The sequence below is a fragment of the Mustela nivalis genome, assembly GCF_964662115.1.
Source record: "Mustela nivalis genome assembly, chromosome: 10".
Taxonomy (NCBI): Eukaryota; Metazoa; Chordata; class Mammalia; order Carnivora; family Mustelidae; genus Mustela; species Mustela nivalis.
In genome coordinates this window covers 26,326,260-26,345,233 of record NC_139029.1, presented here as the reverse complement: position 1 = coordinate 26,345,233, position 18,974 = coordinate 26,326,260, and the positions used below count along the sequence as shown (strand labels likewise).

Genomic DNA, 18,974 nt, shown 5'->3' with positions numbered 1-18,974 from the left:
CATAGATACATTAGGTTTTGGTTACTTCAGACATTGATTTCAAAAAGGAAGGGAGACCAATGGCTGGACAGATCAATTAACAGAATCTTAATTTTGTGAGCTTCTTACTGGTAAATCTCAACCTTCCATATTAAATTTATTATCTATTTTTAATTCAAATTAAAATATTTAGTTTTCATACTTTAGAACATTAGATTCTTGAGGTTTAATGAACACTGTAAAAATCTAGAGTACTATTCTTTGCTGGGTAAAGAAAAAGAAAATTCAACTAGCAGTAGATAGTATTAGCACAAGCCTTGACCATTATACATTAGTTAAAAAAAAGTCATAAACTGAAATGTACCATTTTTAAAAGTAGGAAAAAGTCAAAAAATATTTTTTCCCTTTGAGATATCTATAGAAAGAGAAAGGGAGTGAGAGGGGGAAAGAGATTTTTTTTCCTCCTGAGAGTCAGCTTAGGTTTCACTAATCATGGTATCATTTCTAACATCATCACTAATCAAGAATGTTCTTAGTACAAGCAGAAATTTTTTTTTTAAGATTTTTTGGAGAAAACTCTTTCACATCTCTGTACTGATTTTACTCATCTATTCTTGGCTTATTTGTTTTGACTCCTACAGAATCATGAAAGTGCTTTATATGATCAAATGGGAGGGATATAGGAAAATAAAGACAGATTCTAGAGTCAGGGTTATACTGCCACTCAGGGAGAACTCATTGGATATATATAAAGTCTCCCAACTCTTATTATTGAAACTTTAAGACATCCATGAAGTCTCAAAGAGAATGAAAAGGATTAAAACTTTATATGGATAAAAAAGGCAAAATAAAGATGCCAAGCCAACGATGTCTTTTTGCAGCTTGATTGATAACTCACAAAAGATAACTTAAGTAGCAAGTTATTCACAGGAGCAACCTGTCTTTTAAAAATACTCAAAAGGGGAACATCTAAGAGATGACTTAACCAAATATTTAACTCAGGTTTAATGATACCGATTAAAAATTATAGGGGCACCTGGGTGGCTCAGCGGATTAAAGCCTCTGCCTTCGGCTAGGGTCATGGTCCTAGGGTCATGGTCCCAGGGTCATGGTCCCAGGGTCCTGGGATCGAGCCCGGCATCAGGCTCTCTGCTCAGCAGGGAGCCTGCTTCCCCGCTCTCTCTACCTGCCTCTCTGCCTACTTGTGATCTCTGTCTGTCAAACAAAGAAATAAAATTAAAAAAAAATTATACAGAGTTATCAGTTAAGCTTTTTGGCAACATATTTCTATCAAGTTTGAAATAGCAAGATTACAAAATACTCTAGCTGAACCCAAGCGGTTAGCTTGAAGGATTTCATAAAAATCACCACCCTTGGCAAATTCATGTTAGCCTCCGAAAACACCAAATTTCTTTAACAATCATCTCTAATTCCTGGCCTATAATCCATCTAATTACTTCAGATCTGTTACGGGCACTCTGAGTATTGACCTCTTCCTTAAACACCGAGATCCTCTGTCAGCCATTTCTACTGAATGGCAACTCAGATTTTATTTCCTTTAAGTCTGTCATGACTAAGCCTGTCATGCTGTCTGTCATCCTAAAATTTACTACAAAATATACAAGTAAACATCAGGCAGTGGTGGGCCATCAGAGAACCTAGTTTGGAGAACTAGTATGGGTCTTTAGAAGGCTAGGAGCCCCTATGCTAGAAGGTAGAGATGAATCTTTATCAAGTGCCTTCCACAACACCTGGTACATTCCTACTAGAATCCCTTCCAGACTCTTCTAGGAAGAGAAATAAATTAATAGATTACAAACAGGTAGATTTCCATAGAAGAACTTTTTTTTTTTTTTTCTGAGTAATTTGTTAAAAGGTAATATATTAAAAAATAAAGGGCATCTGTACGTCTGTGAAAATATACCAAAAACCAGTACTGAGGAGGTTGAGGTACCCTTTTGCAAAACTGCTAAAGTAAAAATCCGCACGTCTAAAACAGAGTATCCTAATATTTAATTGAAACTAAAACGGCAGCACCCTTTGTTACCTTGTTATTTCATGTTCTTAATCTTATTTAGGAAAAAAAGGGGGGGTGTCTTAACACCAGCCTCCAATCCTGCTCATCTCCTTAGTATCCTTTAGTGCAGTAACTGTCAGACTCTACATAATTAAATAAATATAGCAGCTACAGTATTATAAATGTATAGTCCTCAATGCCAGTAACTTGATACATAATAACATATATCGGCACTTTACCCAGACACATCTGCCACCCAGAATATACATTAAACTCCCAGCTCTTCTTCACATGAAAATCAATTATAGCAGTGGCTGGGAATGACATTTTAAAGTCACTCTTATGCATCATAGAAAACAGCAGACCAAAATTTAGCATTCATTATATAATTTAGTGAGCAAAGGCAGGAACAGAAAGGTCATTGAGTTTCATGACCTTTAAATTCAAAACAATCCTTTAAAAAACTTTCAATAAAAAAAGATCAGAAATTCGACACCAGAAGTGCAATAATAATTAAAACAAATTTCAAAAAGTACTTGCCACCTTGTCTTTTAAATTCTAAGCACAAGTCTTCTTTTAATTAAGTTTGATATTCCAATTTGTTAGTAAGTAAAATATACTATACATATTCTTTCAGGGTAACCAACTTTAAACTAGCAATGTGAAACTGTAAGAAAGAAACCCTAAAAAAGAACTCACTTTAAAGGTAAAGCTTTATATTAAAAAAATTGTTTTTCCTCATTAAAAGTCCTTCTAAATAGATTTAAATTATGGGTTTCATTCTAGCACATGGAAACTAAGTAACTGGAAATTAGATGAAATGGTAAATAGAGAAAAGGTATCGACAGTTCTTTCCTGGGCCTACAGTTTCCCATAGTAAGTCTGGCTAACTTCCACTGGTAAATGAAGGTGTTTTACTCCTACTGAGAAAGCATATAGCAATCAATGCTTTAGCATCGAGGGTATACTATTTTCTTCTTCTATTCATGTTCCTGACTGTATTCAGTGAAATATCGATGTTAAAAAAAAAATACGTGCTTTACAGGAAATTTTTGGGGGAGGGGGGAGGGTAGGGAGAAAAAATGTATATACTGTACAAATATTATTTCATGTAAAGAGCTTTGAAACAGTGTTGTAAATTGCATTTCAGACACTTCAATAATAAACATACAAAATACAGTACTTTCTTAGTTTTCTGGCAGAGGAACGAAAGATTTCATACCTGTTGGAGGACATGGGCTCAGATTTTAGGCTCAAAATACAGTAAATTGGCAATAAGAGTGGATTACAGGTAAGAGAGAAACTAAAGAGCTAATCCATTTGTTATCATGTGCAGAAGGAATTCTGAAAGGTTTAACAATGCCCACTGGAAACAATCTGCAGTATCTATACTCTGAACCAGTGCAAAAAAGAAAAAAAAATTAAAATGCAATTTTCATGAGTCACAAAGTGCAAAGCTCCCCTGAATCCAATGTTACTGATGAACTCGATTTTGACAGCTCTATAATACTTTTTAATATCTTAAAGTGAAATCAATAAAACAGAAGTTTGATAAAACTTTTTCCACATTTCAGTGATTTAACTTTTTAAAAATGATCAAAGTCCTAACTTTCTTTGCCACCAGAACCCTAATTTTAAAAGGAAAGTTACACTGCTGATAAATTGGCAAAAAAATGTTTTGAAAATATCATTTTAGATTTTCCTGATTCATTTGAATATATGAAAATGGGCACCTAACCAGTATGATTGTTCAATAAATGTGATCCATTTTCAAAGAATTAAATATTTTCTAAATCTTAAGCTATTCACTTATTTTTTTTTAAAGTAGGCTCCACATCCAATGTGGGGCTTGAACTTACAACCCCGATATCAGGAGTCACATGCTCTAGCGACTGAGCCAGTTAGGTGCCCCATTCACTGTCATTTCTTAAAACAAAGCTCAACTCTATCTCTAATAATCACGGTCAGACTCATTAGGAAATTTAACTTCCTTGATTTTCATTATGATTTTTAAAAGACATGCTTTAAACTTGAAAAATTACAAAACTTTCCTTCTGAAATTAAGGCTGTATTACTTTGCCCTTTTAAAATTATGGAGGTGCCTGTTTCTCCCACTATCCGTGGTAAAGATATCAAACAGACACAGCTTTCCTTTAAAACTGCGTATTGCACTAAAAGACAGCAAAAACAAGTTGTCAGTTCTTAAAATAAACATGATTACATTTCTATAAAAGATGTTGCCAATACAGTTCTCTAATTATTAAAGCACTATTCTAATAAATATAAAAGAAAAGGAAGCTGTACTTCAAAACACATACATATATGTTTATATATACACACATATATATAAAAATATATATATATGAAAATCACATTAAGGTATGAGAGGCAGCAAGTAAACTAGCAAAAATAAAATAAAATAAAAAAAACCCTCAAATAACCCCTTCTCTCTCTCCACCCAATTTCAGAGGCCTCAACCCTAAAGAGTTCCAATCATTTAGAATATTTGCCCTTTATAAAAGTTATAAGGGACTTTCATGTATAACCCATAGAAACAGAAGGCTTTAGAATACATATCACTTATAGAGAGAAATTTCTGAGTTACAACTTCTGACAAGGTTTTATATTTATAGCAGCTTTAACAGACTAAAGAAAAAGAATAGTTTAAGGTTGCTACTGCTTATGTACACACTGCACAAATGGCAAATGTAAATTCAGAGCAGGAGGGGGCAGACTCGCATTCTCACAGAAACATTGTATATATATATATATTTATATATATATAGTAATTTTGTTTCTTCAGAAAGCAATATCAAGAGTTGAGGACTTGGAATTGCCCGTGAGACAAGAGACAGGAGTAGGGTGTGCAAAATAAAATAAAAATCTAGTTTGCCATGCTTTATATCCAAATGAACCAGATACATGAACATCTGAATGTCACTGGTAGCATTAAGAAAAAAAAATGTAGGTAATGAAGGCAAGGGAGGTAGAGAGAAAAATCAAAGTGGTGGTGGGAAGATAATAAAAGGGAAATTAAGTTCCCCAATGGAATGAACTATAAAATACACGCACAGACACATATATATCTATTATCAATGTAGATCCAGATATATATGCACATGAAGTATACATGTATATATTTAAAATATACACAGATACCTTTTACAAGAATACACGAATGCACATTAATTTTTTTGCACACATAATCATGAACAATCATGTAGATTATTCACGTAGGTGTGTGTTTTTTAACTGTCATTTACTTTTTCTTTACTTTTTTTTTTTTGCAAAGATAGTTGTGCTGCCAAGCAACTTGAGGTAAAGGCATTAAAAGGGTTAGACTACAAGAAAGTGAAAACAAAACAATGGCGATACTTCCTAAGGAGACCGCACAAAAAAGCAGTTGGCTGGTTTCATATTGCATAATGGTGCTGTGTTCCTTGATGAAGTAAACAATCTTTCTTGTATCAACATAAAAATCAGACCCTGGTCCCCACACAGTGTTGGCTGCTGTATGGCTGGAGGCATCCCCACTCAACTGACTCCACCGGAAACATATGCTGTATGTCGATGCATCTTTCAGTTCTTCCTCTCAGAGAAATATTCTTGGACTTTTTAAGCAAAGTACATTGTGCGTAAGGTATCTTGGTGAATCTGTACAGCCTTGGCAAGAGCTTGTGGATCTCGCCCGTTGCTCTGTCCTGAAACGTGACTTCCTTCAGCACTGTAAGAGAAGTGGCGATGAACACAAAAACAAACCCTATTCTGATGTAGTAATTTTGAAAAATATAACTTGTAGAAAATTTCAAAAATATTAAAAAAATAATAGAGGCTGGTAAAATGAATTGCTACATTTCTATCACCCAGCTTCAATAATTATTAACTCAAGGCCAATTTTGTTTTATTTCTCTCACCTCCCCAGGACTGTTTAGAAGTAAATCCCAAGCATACTAACATTTTGTCTGTCAGCAACAATCTATCCCTCGAATTAATTTGGTAAAGCAACTAAATCACTATACCATTCTAGTACTAATAAGCCTAAAGTGTACGTTTTAATGGAAACCTTTATTCTGGGCAGTCAGTTCTACTATTGCTGCTTTTTGTATGGATTGCTGACTCCTCGAACAGCTTGTGGAACTTTAATTTTAAATGGCAGTACTTTATGGTAAACAAGGAGGAAATATACATGGAAACACTTGAGAGAGATTTCTCAAGAAAGCCCTAACATGCCCACCATACTTGAATTTGAGTGAAAATTTGTTTGTTGTGCTTTTATATTACCTGTCATGTTCTTTGTCCACGAGATGATATCTGGCTCTGAATGCCACCAGGTGAGCATAATACGCTGGTGCAGGTATAGAAACAGATCGTGTACAGCGCACGTAAGTGTGGCAGAGCTGGTAAGTTAGTAGCTGAAGTTCATCTGCAGTAAAGCAGTTATCATCCCATAAAACATGATAGTGTGAAGGACGGCTGGTACCCTGCAGAGAAGGCAATGGCATATTCTGTTGACTTCTAAACTTCTAAATAAATACTCAGCACAGACTAAGTTATATAAAAAAACAGCTTTGTACATTGATAAAATAAAACATATTCTAATTTAATAATTCATTAAAATATTTAATTGATTCTGGGTATATATCCAAAAGAAATGAAAGCAGGGACTCAAAACAAGTATCTGCATACTCCTGTTCAAAGAAATATTTGCAATAGTTCACAGGTGGAAGCAATGATGAGTGAATGGATAAATAAAATATGGTACACACACACACACACATACACACACACAAATGGACTACTATTCAGCCTTAAAAAGTAAGAAAATTATGACACATGGAGGAACCTTGGTGACATTACACCACATGAAATCAGTCATAAAAGGACAACTATTTTATGATTCACTTACATAAGGCAACTGGAGTGGTCAATTTCCGAGAGACAGAAAGTACAATGTGGTTGCCAATGGCCATAGGAAGGGGGAATGGGGAGTTAGTGTGTGATGGGTACAGAGTGTCAAGGAAGATGAAGTTCTGGCGATATACGGTGGTATGGATGCACACAATGTGGATGTACTTAATGCGATAGGACTGTACACTTAGAAGTGGTTAAGATGGTAAGTATGTTTTATGCTATGTAATTTTGCTGTAATAAAAAATCCAGAACATTTAGTTGAGTTTCTCTTTGTTAGTTACTATGTTAGGTACTGCAGATTCAAAGAAAAACAAAGTCAACCAAGTCAAAGGTTTCCTTTCTTTTGGAAAACAATTTAGTAGAGGAGATACAGCATCTATAATTATAAAACTAATAAAAGCTATAGTACTACTGGCACTTAGTCCAATATGAGAATACCAAAGGAAGTAACAGTTCTTCACCAAGTGAAGTGGAGAGTGAGTGAGATCTGGCCTTGTTTGGGCAGTTAGGGGGAGAGCACAGCACAGAGAATAAACAGCCTTACCAAAACGCACAAGGGGCATAACATTTCATGGTATATTTGGGGAATAGTTAACAAACCAGTATGAGCAAGTTTGGTGCATGAGGGCAAAAAAGATGAAGTTACCAAAGTAAAGACTGGGATCAGATTGAAAGACATGCTTGGGAATTTGGACTTTGACCTATAAGCAGCCTGGAAAGTACTGCACAGTTTGTTTTTTAACAGGAGAGATTTTAGGTATGATGAGACTGGAGTTTTATAAAACTAACAGTAATAACATGGAGGTTGGATTAGAAACAGTAAGCGACTAAAAGCAACAGGAGCAGCGAGAAGGCTGCTGCATTAGTTCGAGCATGAGATGATGAAGGTCTGAAGTAAAGAAATGGCAGTGGCAAAGGAGAAAAGGAGAAAGATGAGCCAATACTTTAACAAATACTTGAGCATCATTTGTCAGACACTGTGCAAGATTCTGATAAAATTCATTATTACCAAATCTTATCTCCCACAAATTATACCCTTATAATGCATTTATATTGTACATTCACGCATTCAATATTTACTGAACACTCACTGTATGCCGTGGCCCATATCGGGTGCTAGGCACACAGAAATGAAAGAGGAGATATGGATGTGAGCTTAAAATGATAAAAGAGGGCTTGTGAGAGGGGGAAAGAACCCTTCAGGCACAGGGAAGAGAGAGCAAAAACCCTACCTAAATGTGATTCATTCGGTTCTCTATCATTGTTCTTGTCCCAATCACAATCATCTTTTGCCTGGACTATGTTAACAGACTCCTAAGTCTTTTACTCCCCAGCAGAATCTTCAGTAAGAGTGAATTAACATACACATACACACACTTAGTAACATTAATGTCCAGCTTAAAGTCTTTTAATGGCTTTCCAAGGCACTCTGACTAAAATCCAGGTCCTTAACTCTGCCCCAAATGCCCATACATCCAGCCCAGGCTGGTCTTGTCTCTCTAACCTACCTTAATGCTGTGGTCACAGCCTTATTTGATCCCCTCAATGGATAATGTGTCCCCCACCAAAGTATGTATGTATGTGCCTCTGGCAGAAATTTTCCCCCTTCTTCTTGGCTTGGTTAAATAATTCCAACTTACTCCTCTTGATCTTACCTTAAGTGTCATTTCTCAAACTTTTTGTGACCTCCCAATCTAAATCAGGTCCCTACTAAAACCTCTCTTCCTATTTTTACTTTTTCTTTATTGTGCTTATCCCAATTTTAAATATATATTTGTGAGATTACTTAATTAGTATATGTCTTCCCCCAATAAGCTCTAAGAGGAAGGGATTGTATTTACTTTTTCACTCTGTACACATAGTATCAAAACATCTATCTTCTAGGAGGTAGACAAAATAAATATCTGTTGACTGAATGGGTGAGTAGCCTCTCCTTTTTGGGACCTTACAGACTATGAGAAGAGGGAGAGAAACAAAAGCATGGTTACAATGCTGTCTAATGAATGCAACAAAGAGGTATATATAGGGTGCTCAGGCAGTGCAGAGGACAGGCATTTGTCTGGGGGAAGGATATAAGGCTTTGAGAGAAGGTGATATTCAAGATGGGTCTTAAAGGATGAACAGGAGTAAGTTAGGGCAGGAATAATTAAGGTAAGGGAACAACACATGCAGGGGAAAGTTATGAGAACTACTTAAAAACAGTTGAGAGAGGCTGCAGTCAGGTTGTGTTTATGTGTGTTTGTGTATGTGAAAGGGAAGAGATAACAGAAGAGAAAAAGAGAGGAAAGGCGGAGCAGGAGGGAAGAGTGGGAGATAAAGCAAGATAGACTGAGGGTGTAGCAGAAGTGAAGGGAGCAGGATGCAGACATCAGGAATTGAGTCTGTATGTTGTCCTAAGAAAATGCGACTTCACCATTGGCTATGTGCACGAAGTAGAGGAATGACAGGGTCTTACCTCCGTTATAATTAATTAGAGGGAGAACAGATTAGATGAGGGCACTCAGGATCATTCTGCAATTGTATGGGAGAGTAATAATGAGAGCTGGAACTAAGCAGAGGAAGTGATGAGGAGAAGGTTCGAGATTGAGAAGGTAAATTCTACAGGTCTGAGAGGTTGCGTAGATAGGGGAGGCAGGTAAGAGGGTGCAGCTGAAAAGCAACCTCAAGGTCTGGAAATCAGTAGAAAAGTTGTGTCTGGAAGGAGAGATTTAAAAGCCATACACACTACTGAAACTTAAAGATCTACAATAAACCAAGAACAAATGGAAAAGCAAGATGAAAGGAGAAAAATGGGTGTGGAAGTCAAGTGGCAGATGGTGCTGATGCGCGAGTGAGACCGTATCAGATGTAGAGCTCAAGGAGCAGCAGTGGCAGGCTGCTGTAAATTGAAGAGGAAATAGCCAAGGGTAGTCTTTTCTGTTCTTAACGTGAACACTTGACAGAAGTATAAATATACAGAGAAAAGCCCGTGGTCCATAAGTGTACAGAATGAGGTCTGTTCCCAAAGTAAAAATGCTTATGAAACCAGTATGAAAATAAAAAAATTAAACATTAACTGTAACCATGAAGCCCCTTGGTGGCCTTTCCTGGTTACCACAGCCTATCTACCCTGCTCTTGGTAACCAGACTTTTTACAATATAGATTATGTCTGCTTTTGAACTTTATAATAAATAGCTTCATAGGCCCTTTGGGTCTGACTTCCTTGGTTTGACAATGTTTATGAAATCCACCCACATTGTTGCCTCATTCTCTTTGTTGTAGAATATTCTGTTATATAAATATACACTATTTATTTATCCAATCTACTGATGATGGGCATTTGAACCATTTGTAGTTTTTGACTATGACCAGTGCTACCATAAACAGGTTAATGTACTATCTTTTGGTGAACACGGATACCCATTTCTGTTCGCTATCCTGGAATGGAGATCCTGAGTCATAGAACATGCATATATTTAACTTTAGTAGATAATGACAGGCAGTTCTCAAAAATGATCATGTTAATTTACACCCCCACTGGCAAAATGTGAAGTTTCAATCGTTCTATATCCTTATATTATTTGTCTCTTTAAATTTCAGGTGAGTGTCTTTAGGCGATTGTTTTAAGAACAGTTTAGTTAAAAATGAAAGAAAGATAAGGGAAAATAACTTGAAGGGAAATGGCAGGATTAAGGAGCTGCGTTTTAGGATGGGGCAATTGTACGCTAAGGGAAAGCAATCAGAAGCTTCCAACAGACGGAAGATACAAGCAAGAGGGTAACCCGTGAACTAAGACCAACTCAAGGCAGGTCAGAGCCAATGTGAACAACAGTACATATTGAACATTTTTTCTTATGACAAAGCAAAGAAAGTAGGTATGACTGACAATATAATTTCTTACTGAAGAAGAGGTCCTGTGCTGAGTGTCAGGGCAAGGGACTAAGGTTAGGGACCCATGGAAAATGGTAGTAAGAGCTAACAAAAGAGGAGTCAAAGGATTATTAAATAATAGTGAAGGATATCTTTGAAGTTTTGGTGCTTTGTGGTAGGAAGTTATAATTTAGGACACTGCCTGCTCTGATTCCTGAATGGGGAGCATGTATTTCTTTAAGACACTCCATCTGAAGGCTCAAGAGGGGTCACATGCTCCACCCAGTTAACATGTTTCTAATAGTATGTCTTCTTCTACTCTGGAATTTTAACTAAGGCCCAAAGCAGAGGATCAAAGATGCTAGGCATCCCACAGTCTAAAGAGCTACCAATCTTTGAAGCCAGCCACCTCCCCTTAAGGCTTGTTAGGAGGAGCCAGTTCAGGACTGGTTTCGTCATTAATACCCTGGCTCTGGCCTCTTCCCACCTAACCTCCGTCCTCCCAGTAGGGGAAGAGAGTGATTATGGGTTTTCTGAAAACATGGAATTTTAATTGTGAGGAAAGGTATGCTCTCTCCCATGAAGACATATAAGGGGGACTCCAAGAGAATCCATTATAAAGATAAAAGCCTGGGGCACCTGGGTGGCTCAGTTGGTTGAGTGGTTGAACGTCCAGCTGTTCGTTTTGGCTCAGGTCATGATCTCAGGGTTGTGAGAATGAGCCCGGCTATGGGCTCAGTGCTTGGTATGGAATCTGCTAGATTTTCTCCCTTACCTTTTCCCTCCCCCTCTGCCTCTCCATACACTCATACATGGTCTCTCTCAAATAAAGTCTATCTTATTTCAATATATATAAGTATTACATATATAAAAATTTATAATATATACATATATAAATAAACTATTTACTTGTGAGAGAGAAAGAAAGAGAGTGCATGTACACAGGCATGAGCTGGGTGAGGGGCAGAGAGAGAGAGACAAGCAGACTCTCCACTGAGCAGGGAGCCCCACATAGGACTTGATCCCAGGACCCTGAAATCATGACCTGAGCCAGAGTCAGATGCTTAACCAACTGAGCCACCCTGACACCCCATAAATAAAATTAAAAAAAAAAAAATAAGAGCCTGCTGGAAAGGGAGGCTATCAACTCATGCCCTAGTTGGACACTTCCTGAGCTCAGAGCCCACAGGACCACTCTGGCAACTCCAGAGGGTTGAGAATGGTGAGAATTCTTGGAAAGAGAATTCTTGGAAAGAGAATTCTTGGAAAGAGTTTTGGGAGCCTAAAGGAATGAAAATGAGCAGAAAAGCAGGAGCAATGGAGCCACACAATGAGATATGTAACCTAAAGGAAGAGTCTATACCATTGATGGAACCCAAGAAAGATACCGCTGCCCTTTGAGGGTCTTCAATCTTGAGGCTAGGACACCAGAAAGTATCAGAATGGACTACAGAAAGCTGTAACCTGTCAGCTCCTAACCATCAACAGGTTGGCAGTCAAGAATACCAGATATGTTAAGAGTCCTAGAAGGAGGAGGGGAAAGAGTATCTTAGAGTCAGGCCATGGTCCTTTCTTCTACTCAAAGTTATCAGGACCAAAGCTCTGGCCTGCCTTGGGCAGGTGAAGGGTAGGAGTAGTAAGCTTTGAACTCATTTATAAATTTAAGTCTTAAAAATGTGGTAAAAATGAGTGGGAGGGGCACCTGGGCGGCTCAGTCGGTTAAAAGTCTGCCTTCGGCTCAGGTCGTGATCCCAAGGTCCTGGGATCGAGCCCCACGTCAGGCTTCTTGCTCAGTGGGGAGACTGCTTCTCCCTCTGCTCTCTCTTTCTTTCTTTCTCTGTCTGAAATAAATAAATAAAATCTTAAAAAAAATGAGTGGGGAATTTTACCTCAAAATAAAATGGGGAAAGGAGAAAATAACACCAATAAAACCAACAGAAGTGTCAAGAAGCTATGGAATTTGGTTAAAATGCTGTTGAAGGATCTATTAACCAATGATAAAGTTAAAAACAGTGATATGAAAAAATAATCTTTTATACTGGTTAGAAATGACTGGATTTTTAATTTTAGCTGGTAAAAAACAAGACTCCTGTTTTTGATCTCTGAGAGTTTGAAAATTCTAAGAAAGCTGGGAAGATGTGTAAAAATCATCTTTAGTCTTTGTGAAATATACCTGGTTATTTGCTGACTAAAGCAAAGTTTCAATCTGGTGTCCTAAAGGAAAACTGGTCCCTAAAATTTCTGGTTAAATAAACTATAGAAATATCCCTGTCTTTAAGACTCATAATGACCACTTGTATATCAGTGTTATCCAAAAACTGTAGTGAAAAAATCTTTTTAACTAGTATTTCCAGAATTCATCTGAACAGCATATTGTTTTTTCTACTCTACAATATTTACTGAGAAGTCAGAGCAGTAGTGTTCTTTTGGATACAATGATGGAAACACTAGGTTAAAAACATGCTCTCCAATTTTACAGACTTTATCTCTAGAAAGTACTTTTAACTTTTGCTTTGCTAATCGACTGTTACCACCCACAGTGAAGATGTACAACACTGATTTAAGAGGAACAGATACAAGAATATGGATAAATGAGTGGGATAATTTTAAAGCTGTAAGACTGAAATGCGGGTTAGTGTATTTACAACATAGAAAGCTTTAAGATACAGCTGTTCAGTATAGGACATCGTCCTGCAATTTTTAAAATTTAAAAAATTTTTTTTTTTTTTTTTTTTTACAGATTTTATTTATTTACTTGAGAGAGAAAACGAGCAAGTGAGCACAAGCCAGGGGCGGGGTAGGGGGTGGAGCGGAGAGGCATAGGGAGCAGACTCCCTGCTGAGCAAGGGGCCCTGATACAGGGCTCAACACCGGATTAACCCCAGGACCCTGAGATCATGACCTGAGCTGAAGGCAGATGCCTAACGCCTAACAGAGAGCCGCCCAGGCACGCCTGCAATTTATTTTAATCAAGAGTGAGTTACCTAAAATAGTTTTGGGCTACATTCTCTCAGACATTCAAGGAACATGGATATACTGTGCTGCTGGAAAGTCTGAGAAGCACTAAATTAAAGCTTATGCTCTACTAAGGGACAAAGCCAGCAAATTAATAAAATGATTTTATGAAAAGAATAACACTCTTAAAATTATTTTAACTGAAACTTAAAACTGTAAATCTACAATTAAACTCTTTACATGTTCAATATCTGCCAGTAAATGCCATAGCTTTCTGTGAAGTATTACCAAATAGAAGCAAATGTCAAAGGAAGAATCAGGTATATTTAAATTTTTTGAAGTTTTAGGCTAAACTGAGAAGATTCATTCTATTAGACTACTTATATTCTGGTATTTTTATAGAAGTAAGCCCCTAATTCAAGGTAAAGAAGGGGAAGAAATTTATTTACTGAGTTTCACCTCAGTGAAATGTGGAAACAATTTGGAGTGTAGAGAACAGTGTTTCTTTCTCCTTTTTCTGAGATTTAAAAAAATACATACATAAGAATGGAAGTTCCTGAATTAGAACATTTCACCCAAAGGGTAGGCTTACCTGTATTCCAGCATGGCTACAGAGGTAAAAATCAAACTCATATGGGTGTGTAATATCTGTATCAACTGTTGTTCCAGCTGGGATATTGCCACTTCTTCCAACCTAGATTTGTTTGGTCAAAGTTTAAACAAACAGGACAAAGGTAAAGAATGTAACTGAAAGCACTTTTAAAAATAAATAAATATATATAGGCTGATCCTTCAAGTATTACTTGAGCAGACATTAATAGCAGACCTTATTCTAGTCCTGGTTCCTAGTCTTATACGTTGCTGAAAGTGAGAGTTGATAAACAACAAAGAGTTACTAGGGTCTACTGGTGCTTAGCAAGTAGGTGATCCCAATATGGGTAGAACACTTGAAAAAAAATTTTTTTAAATTATTTTTGCTCCAATTTATGGTACCTGGGAACAACAGGTACTCTTGAATGTGTAATTCATGAAAACCAGCATTTTTCTTCGAGAATACTGTTTTTAGAGAGAAAGAATGCTGACAATGACAACTGTGCCACCATTTGTTAACCATATATGGGCCAGGCACAAAACATAATTTCCAATCAATAAATTCATGTGAATTACGTATTTTTCCTACATGTTAGGGAAGTTTGGGCTCAGGAATATGAAATAATTTCCTGAACAGCACACAATAAAAGGCAGAACTGGGAGTCAAATATAGAACTGACTGCAAAGGCCCTATTCCTTTTATTTCACACTAGCAGTTCAATATCTTGTAAGGGAATCTGCACCAGGCACACCTATGATGTGAATATAAATGAAATGGTTCAAAATTTCTGATAATGAAAGGGTTCTAACAAAACACTTTAAAATACATATATATTTACTTTTACCTCTTTATCCTTAAAAACATTTAAAACCAAGAATTTTTAGCCTACAATTACAAGACTAACAAAGTGGAAACTATTTTACTACTCAGATATTCTTTCTGCATGTGAAGGACTACTATCAGGTAGCGGCTTGAGTTAACAGCTTAGCCCTTACCATGTATAAAACAAAGTTCATTAGTTCATAATCAACTAAATTATCCTTATTCATAATACACAAATCAAATTAACACGTATAAAAAGTTTTACACTACTCAGAGAAGTAGAATGGGTTCATATCACAGCCCCATCAGCTTCTAGTTGTGCTCCCTAGGGCATGGTACTTTACCCTCTGTGCCTCTGATTCCTCATTTATAATGATCTCTCACCTATTAGTAGTAATATTTAGAACAAAGGTGAAAGAGAAGTAGACAAATGAAGGACTAACATGATTGAACATCAGATGCTACTAATCATTAAATCTAACTTAGGTTTTCCTAATCCTACTTTTGAAGAAACATTTGGTTTTACAGCTACAAAAATGTACCTAGTAATTTGGGGTCAAATGCCTTTAACAACTCTCTCTATTGAAAGAGTTGTTATTAGAGAGGTGCTATAGGACAGTGATAATGAGTACTTAAGAGCCATGCTGCCTGACCTGAGTCCTAGCTCTACCAATTACTAGCTTTATAACCTTGTTCTTTAACCTCATCTGCCCCATTTTCCTTCTGTGGAAAATGATGATAGTAATAGTAAGTATCTCATGGTGTTGTGAAGATTAAATAAGTTACATTTATGACACATACCTAGAACAATGCCTGCTATTATTATTTCTTTTCCTCTATTATTATTCTTTTTTCTTTTTGTCTATTATGGCCACCATCACAACCACTCTACAACTAACTAGCCAACCTTTACTGAGCACTTAGTATGTGCCAAACACCATTTTGGATAAATAACATAATTTAATTTACTTAATCCTCTTAACAACCCAGTAAAGGAAAGTATTACTATCACCCAAACGTTGTTGGGAAGGAAACAGTCACAGAGACGTTAAGTTACTTGCCTGAAGTTACATGGAAAGTGTAACCAAAGACTAAGTATATACCAAAGCAGAGATACACTTCTCTGTCTTTTTGTTGAATCCTTTCCCCAAGGAGACACCAACGCTTACAATCCTCAGATTTCTCTGCTTCAAGGTTTAAAAGATGGGAGCCAAGACTGCTATGCTGCATGTAGACAAGACAGATTTTCCCAGGTATTTACCCCTCCTTCTTTAATTATGAAAATACATAGTCATACTACAAAATATAAACAGTAATTCTGTGAGGGGGTGCCTGGCTGGCTCAGTCAGTAAAGCATGCAACTCTTGATCTCAGTGTAGTGAGTCTGAGCCCCACACTTGCATATAGAGATTATTTAAAAATAAATAAATTCTTTAAAAAAAATCCTGTGAATTTTAAAAGAAGCATTATTTAGAAGTTTGTTTGCATGAATTTCTATTAGTCATCCTCAAAAGTCTCTAGCTTTTTAAAAAACTAATTTTTACAAGACATTTTTAAAAATAAATGCACCTTTCCTCTTCTGAACATTTAAGACACACAGTAATAGAAAGAGCAATTTTAAAACTATGAGTTTCTTCACAATAACAAAAAGTATTAACAGAATTTTGAATACTTGGAGTGTTAACAGAAATTCTAGGAAGTTAAAAAGTAACAATCTAGTTTGATGCTTCTCTATTCATAATGAGGTATGCTGAGATCTGCTACTATACACTGGAACCTCTTCTGTTGGCAGAGAGCCTTTGTTTAGTGCTCTATGAACTATATAAGATAAGCTTGTTTTATAACAGTATTACAACAGATGTAAGATTACCCTTTCTGTCCTATCAGCACAAAATAATCGAGTGTGATGTCTCTTCTGAACTACAATGTAGGTTATTCCAGGTTGATAGTCTTTCTCCAAACTGATGCAGGCTTCTCGAATTGCTAGTAGTTCATAATATAATACCTAGAGGAGATGAAATGGAAAGATTTGATACATCAGTTGTTCTCTTATACATACTTCAAAGTAAGATGATTTGGTTTTAGGACTTCTTAATCTTATCACTTTCAGATAAATACACTTCTCTGTTCCATTTTAACTATTACCAGAGCATGATCTTAGCAATCAAGGCTTACAAATCCATAGTAAACATTTTAGAAGAGATAATCTAAGGAAGTATCAAATTTTGACTTGTGGAATTCTCAACTTAATTAAGATTTCAAACTTCAAAACTAGACACAATATTATAAACACAGTATCTGATTTAACTATAGTATAATGAGATCCCAGGCAACCAACCTGCCTAAACTGTCCCTCTGAAACACCATCCCGATAAAAGATGATACGAGTAGGTTTGAACCGAGTTGACTTATAAAACTGAATGAGAAGTTCTCGAACCATGGAGGCCAAGTCCTGGATGATCTCCTGTCGGGGTCGCTGAACTCTTACTGTGGCACAGTATCTGCTTGGGTGGGCATCCATACTACCTACAACCTAGGTTAGAAAAAGTAAAGAAAAATAGAAATTAAGACAATCAAAATTACACCAGTAAGAATTTTACCACAGGGGCGCCTGGGTGGCTCAGTGGGTTAAAGCCTCTGCCTTCGGCTCAGGTCATGATCCCAGGGTCCTGGGATCGAGCCCCGCGTCAGGCTCTCTGCTCGGCAGGGAGCCTGCTTCCTCCTCTCTCTCTCTCTGCCTGCCTCTCTGCCTACTTGTGATCTCTGTCTGTCAAATAAATAAATAAAATCTTAAAAAAAAAAAAAAGAATTTTACCACAAAAAAATAGAAAAAAAAGTATGTGGATTTCATTTAAATTTGCAGTTTATTATAATCTTATTATTTCAGAGTAATAAAAGTTCATTTTTAGTTTATTTTGAGAGTAATAAAAAATCAATAATTCCCAGCGAAGAGCAGAATAAAAGATCTACTACAGAGTTAAGACCTATTTTCTGGGGCACCTGGCTGACTTGGATAGTTATTGGGAGTGTGTGACTCTTAATCTCGAGGTCATGAGTTCAAAACCCACATGAGGTGTAGGGGTGCCTGGGTGGCTCAGTGGCTTAAGCCTCTGCCTTGGGCTCAGGTCATGATCTCAGGGTCCTGGGATCCAGCCCCACATGAGGCTCTCAGCTCAGCAGGGAGCTTGCTTTCCCCCATCCCCTCTGTCTGCCTTTCTGCCTACTTGTGACTTCTCTGTCAAATAAAGAGACAGAAAGACACTGATAAGGAGAATAAGAGAAAGGAGATAAAAGGACCCATTCAAACCCTGGATTTCTCTTTCTATCTTTAGTAAACCACTCCAGAAGCCATGCTTAAGACTCTGAAATACCATCTTAGAACTGTTAAGCTTCGTAAACTTTAAAGATTTTTATTTATTTATTTGAGAGAGAGACAGTGAGAGAGAGCATGAGGAGAAGGTCAGAGGGGAGAAGCAGACTCCCCATGGAGCTGGGAGCCCGATGTGGGACTCGATCCCGGGACTCCGTGATCATGACCTGGGCCGAAGGCAGTTGTCCAACCAACTGAGCCACCCAGGCTTCCCAAGCTTCATAAACTTTAAAAGAATTTTTCCTCTTATTGCAGCATCCTAGACCAGAGGTTTGAATCCATTGGTCCTCTTACTGCATTATGTTTGTGTTTTACATTCAATCCTTAAAGAAGTTAATCTTGGTTTTGAGAGTAACTATCATAATTTTCTTTGTGTGTATACTATTTAATATTATTATGTGTTTTGGAGTAAAGGAAACTTTGAAGCATGAATTTAAAAATTCACCTTGACTATTGTTACTCACAGACCTACTGAAGA

General features: G+C 36.9%; 1 protein-coding gene across 11 annotated transcripts in view; it reads right to left on the bottom strand.

The window, feature by feature from the left end:
* Positions 1 to 5,240: 5,240 nt before the first annotated feature.
* The window catches only part of LOC309842556 (protein argonaute-3), a 128,061-nt gene continuing 114,327 nt past the window's right edge, over positions 5,241 to 18,974 (bottom strand). For 6 of the 11 annotated variants that reach the window (XM_082686880.1, XM_082686879.1, XM_082686875.1 and 3 more), the window contains 5 exons: positions 17,465 to 17,659; positions 16,997 to 17,131; positions 14,305 to 14,406; positions 6,278 to 6,477; positions 5,241 to 5,720 (listed from right to left, as the gene is read on the bottom strand). In XM_082686880.1, the coding sequence (XP_082543006.1) occupies positions 5,612 to 5,720; positions 6,278 to 6,477; positions 14,305 to 14,406; positions 16,997 to 17,131; positions 17,465 to 17,659 (741 nt within the window). In that variant the 3' untranslated portion in view covers positions 5,241 to 5,611. Of the gene's footprint in view, positions 5,721 to 6,277; positions 6,478 to 12,459; positions 12,599 to 14,304; positions 14,407 to 16,996; positions 17,132 to 17,464; positions 17,660 to 18,974 lie in introns of all 11 variants that reach the window. The other 5 variants (XR_014299676.1, XR_014299677.1, XR_014299678.1 and 2 more) reach the window with 2 other exon arrangements.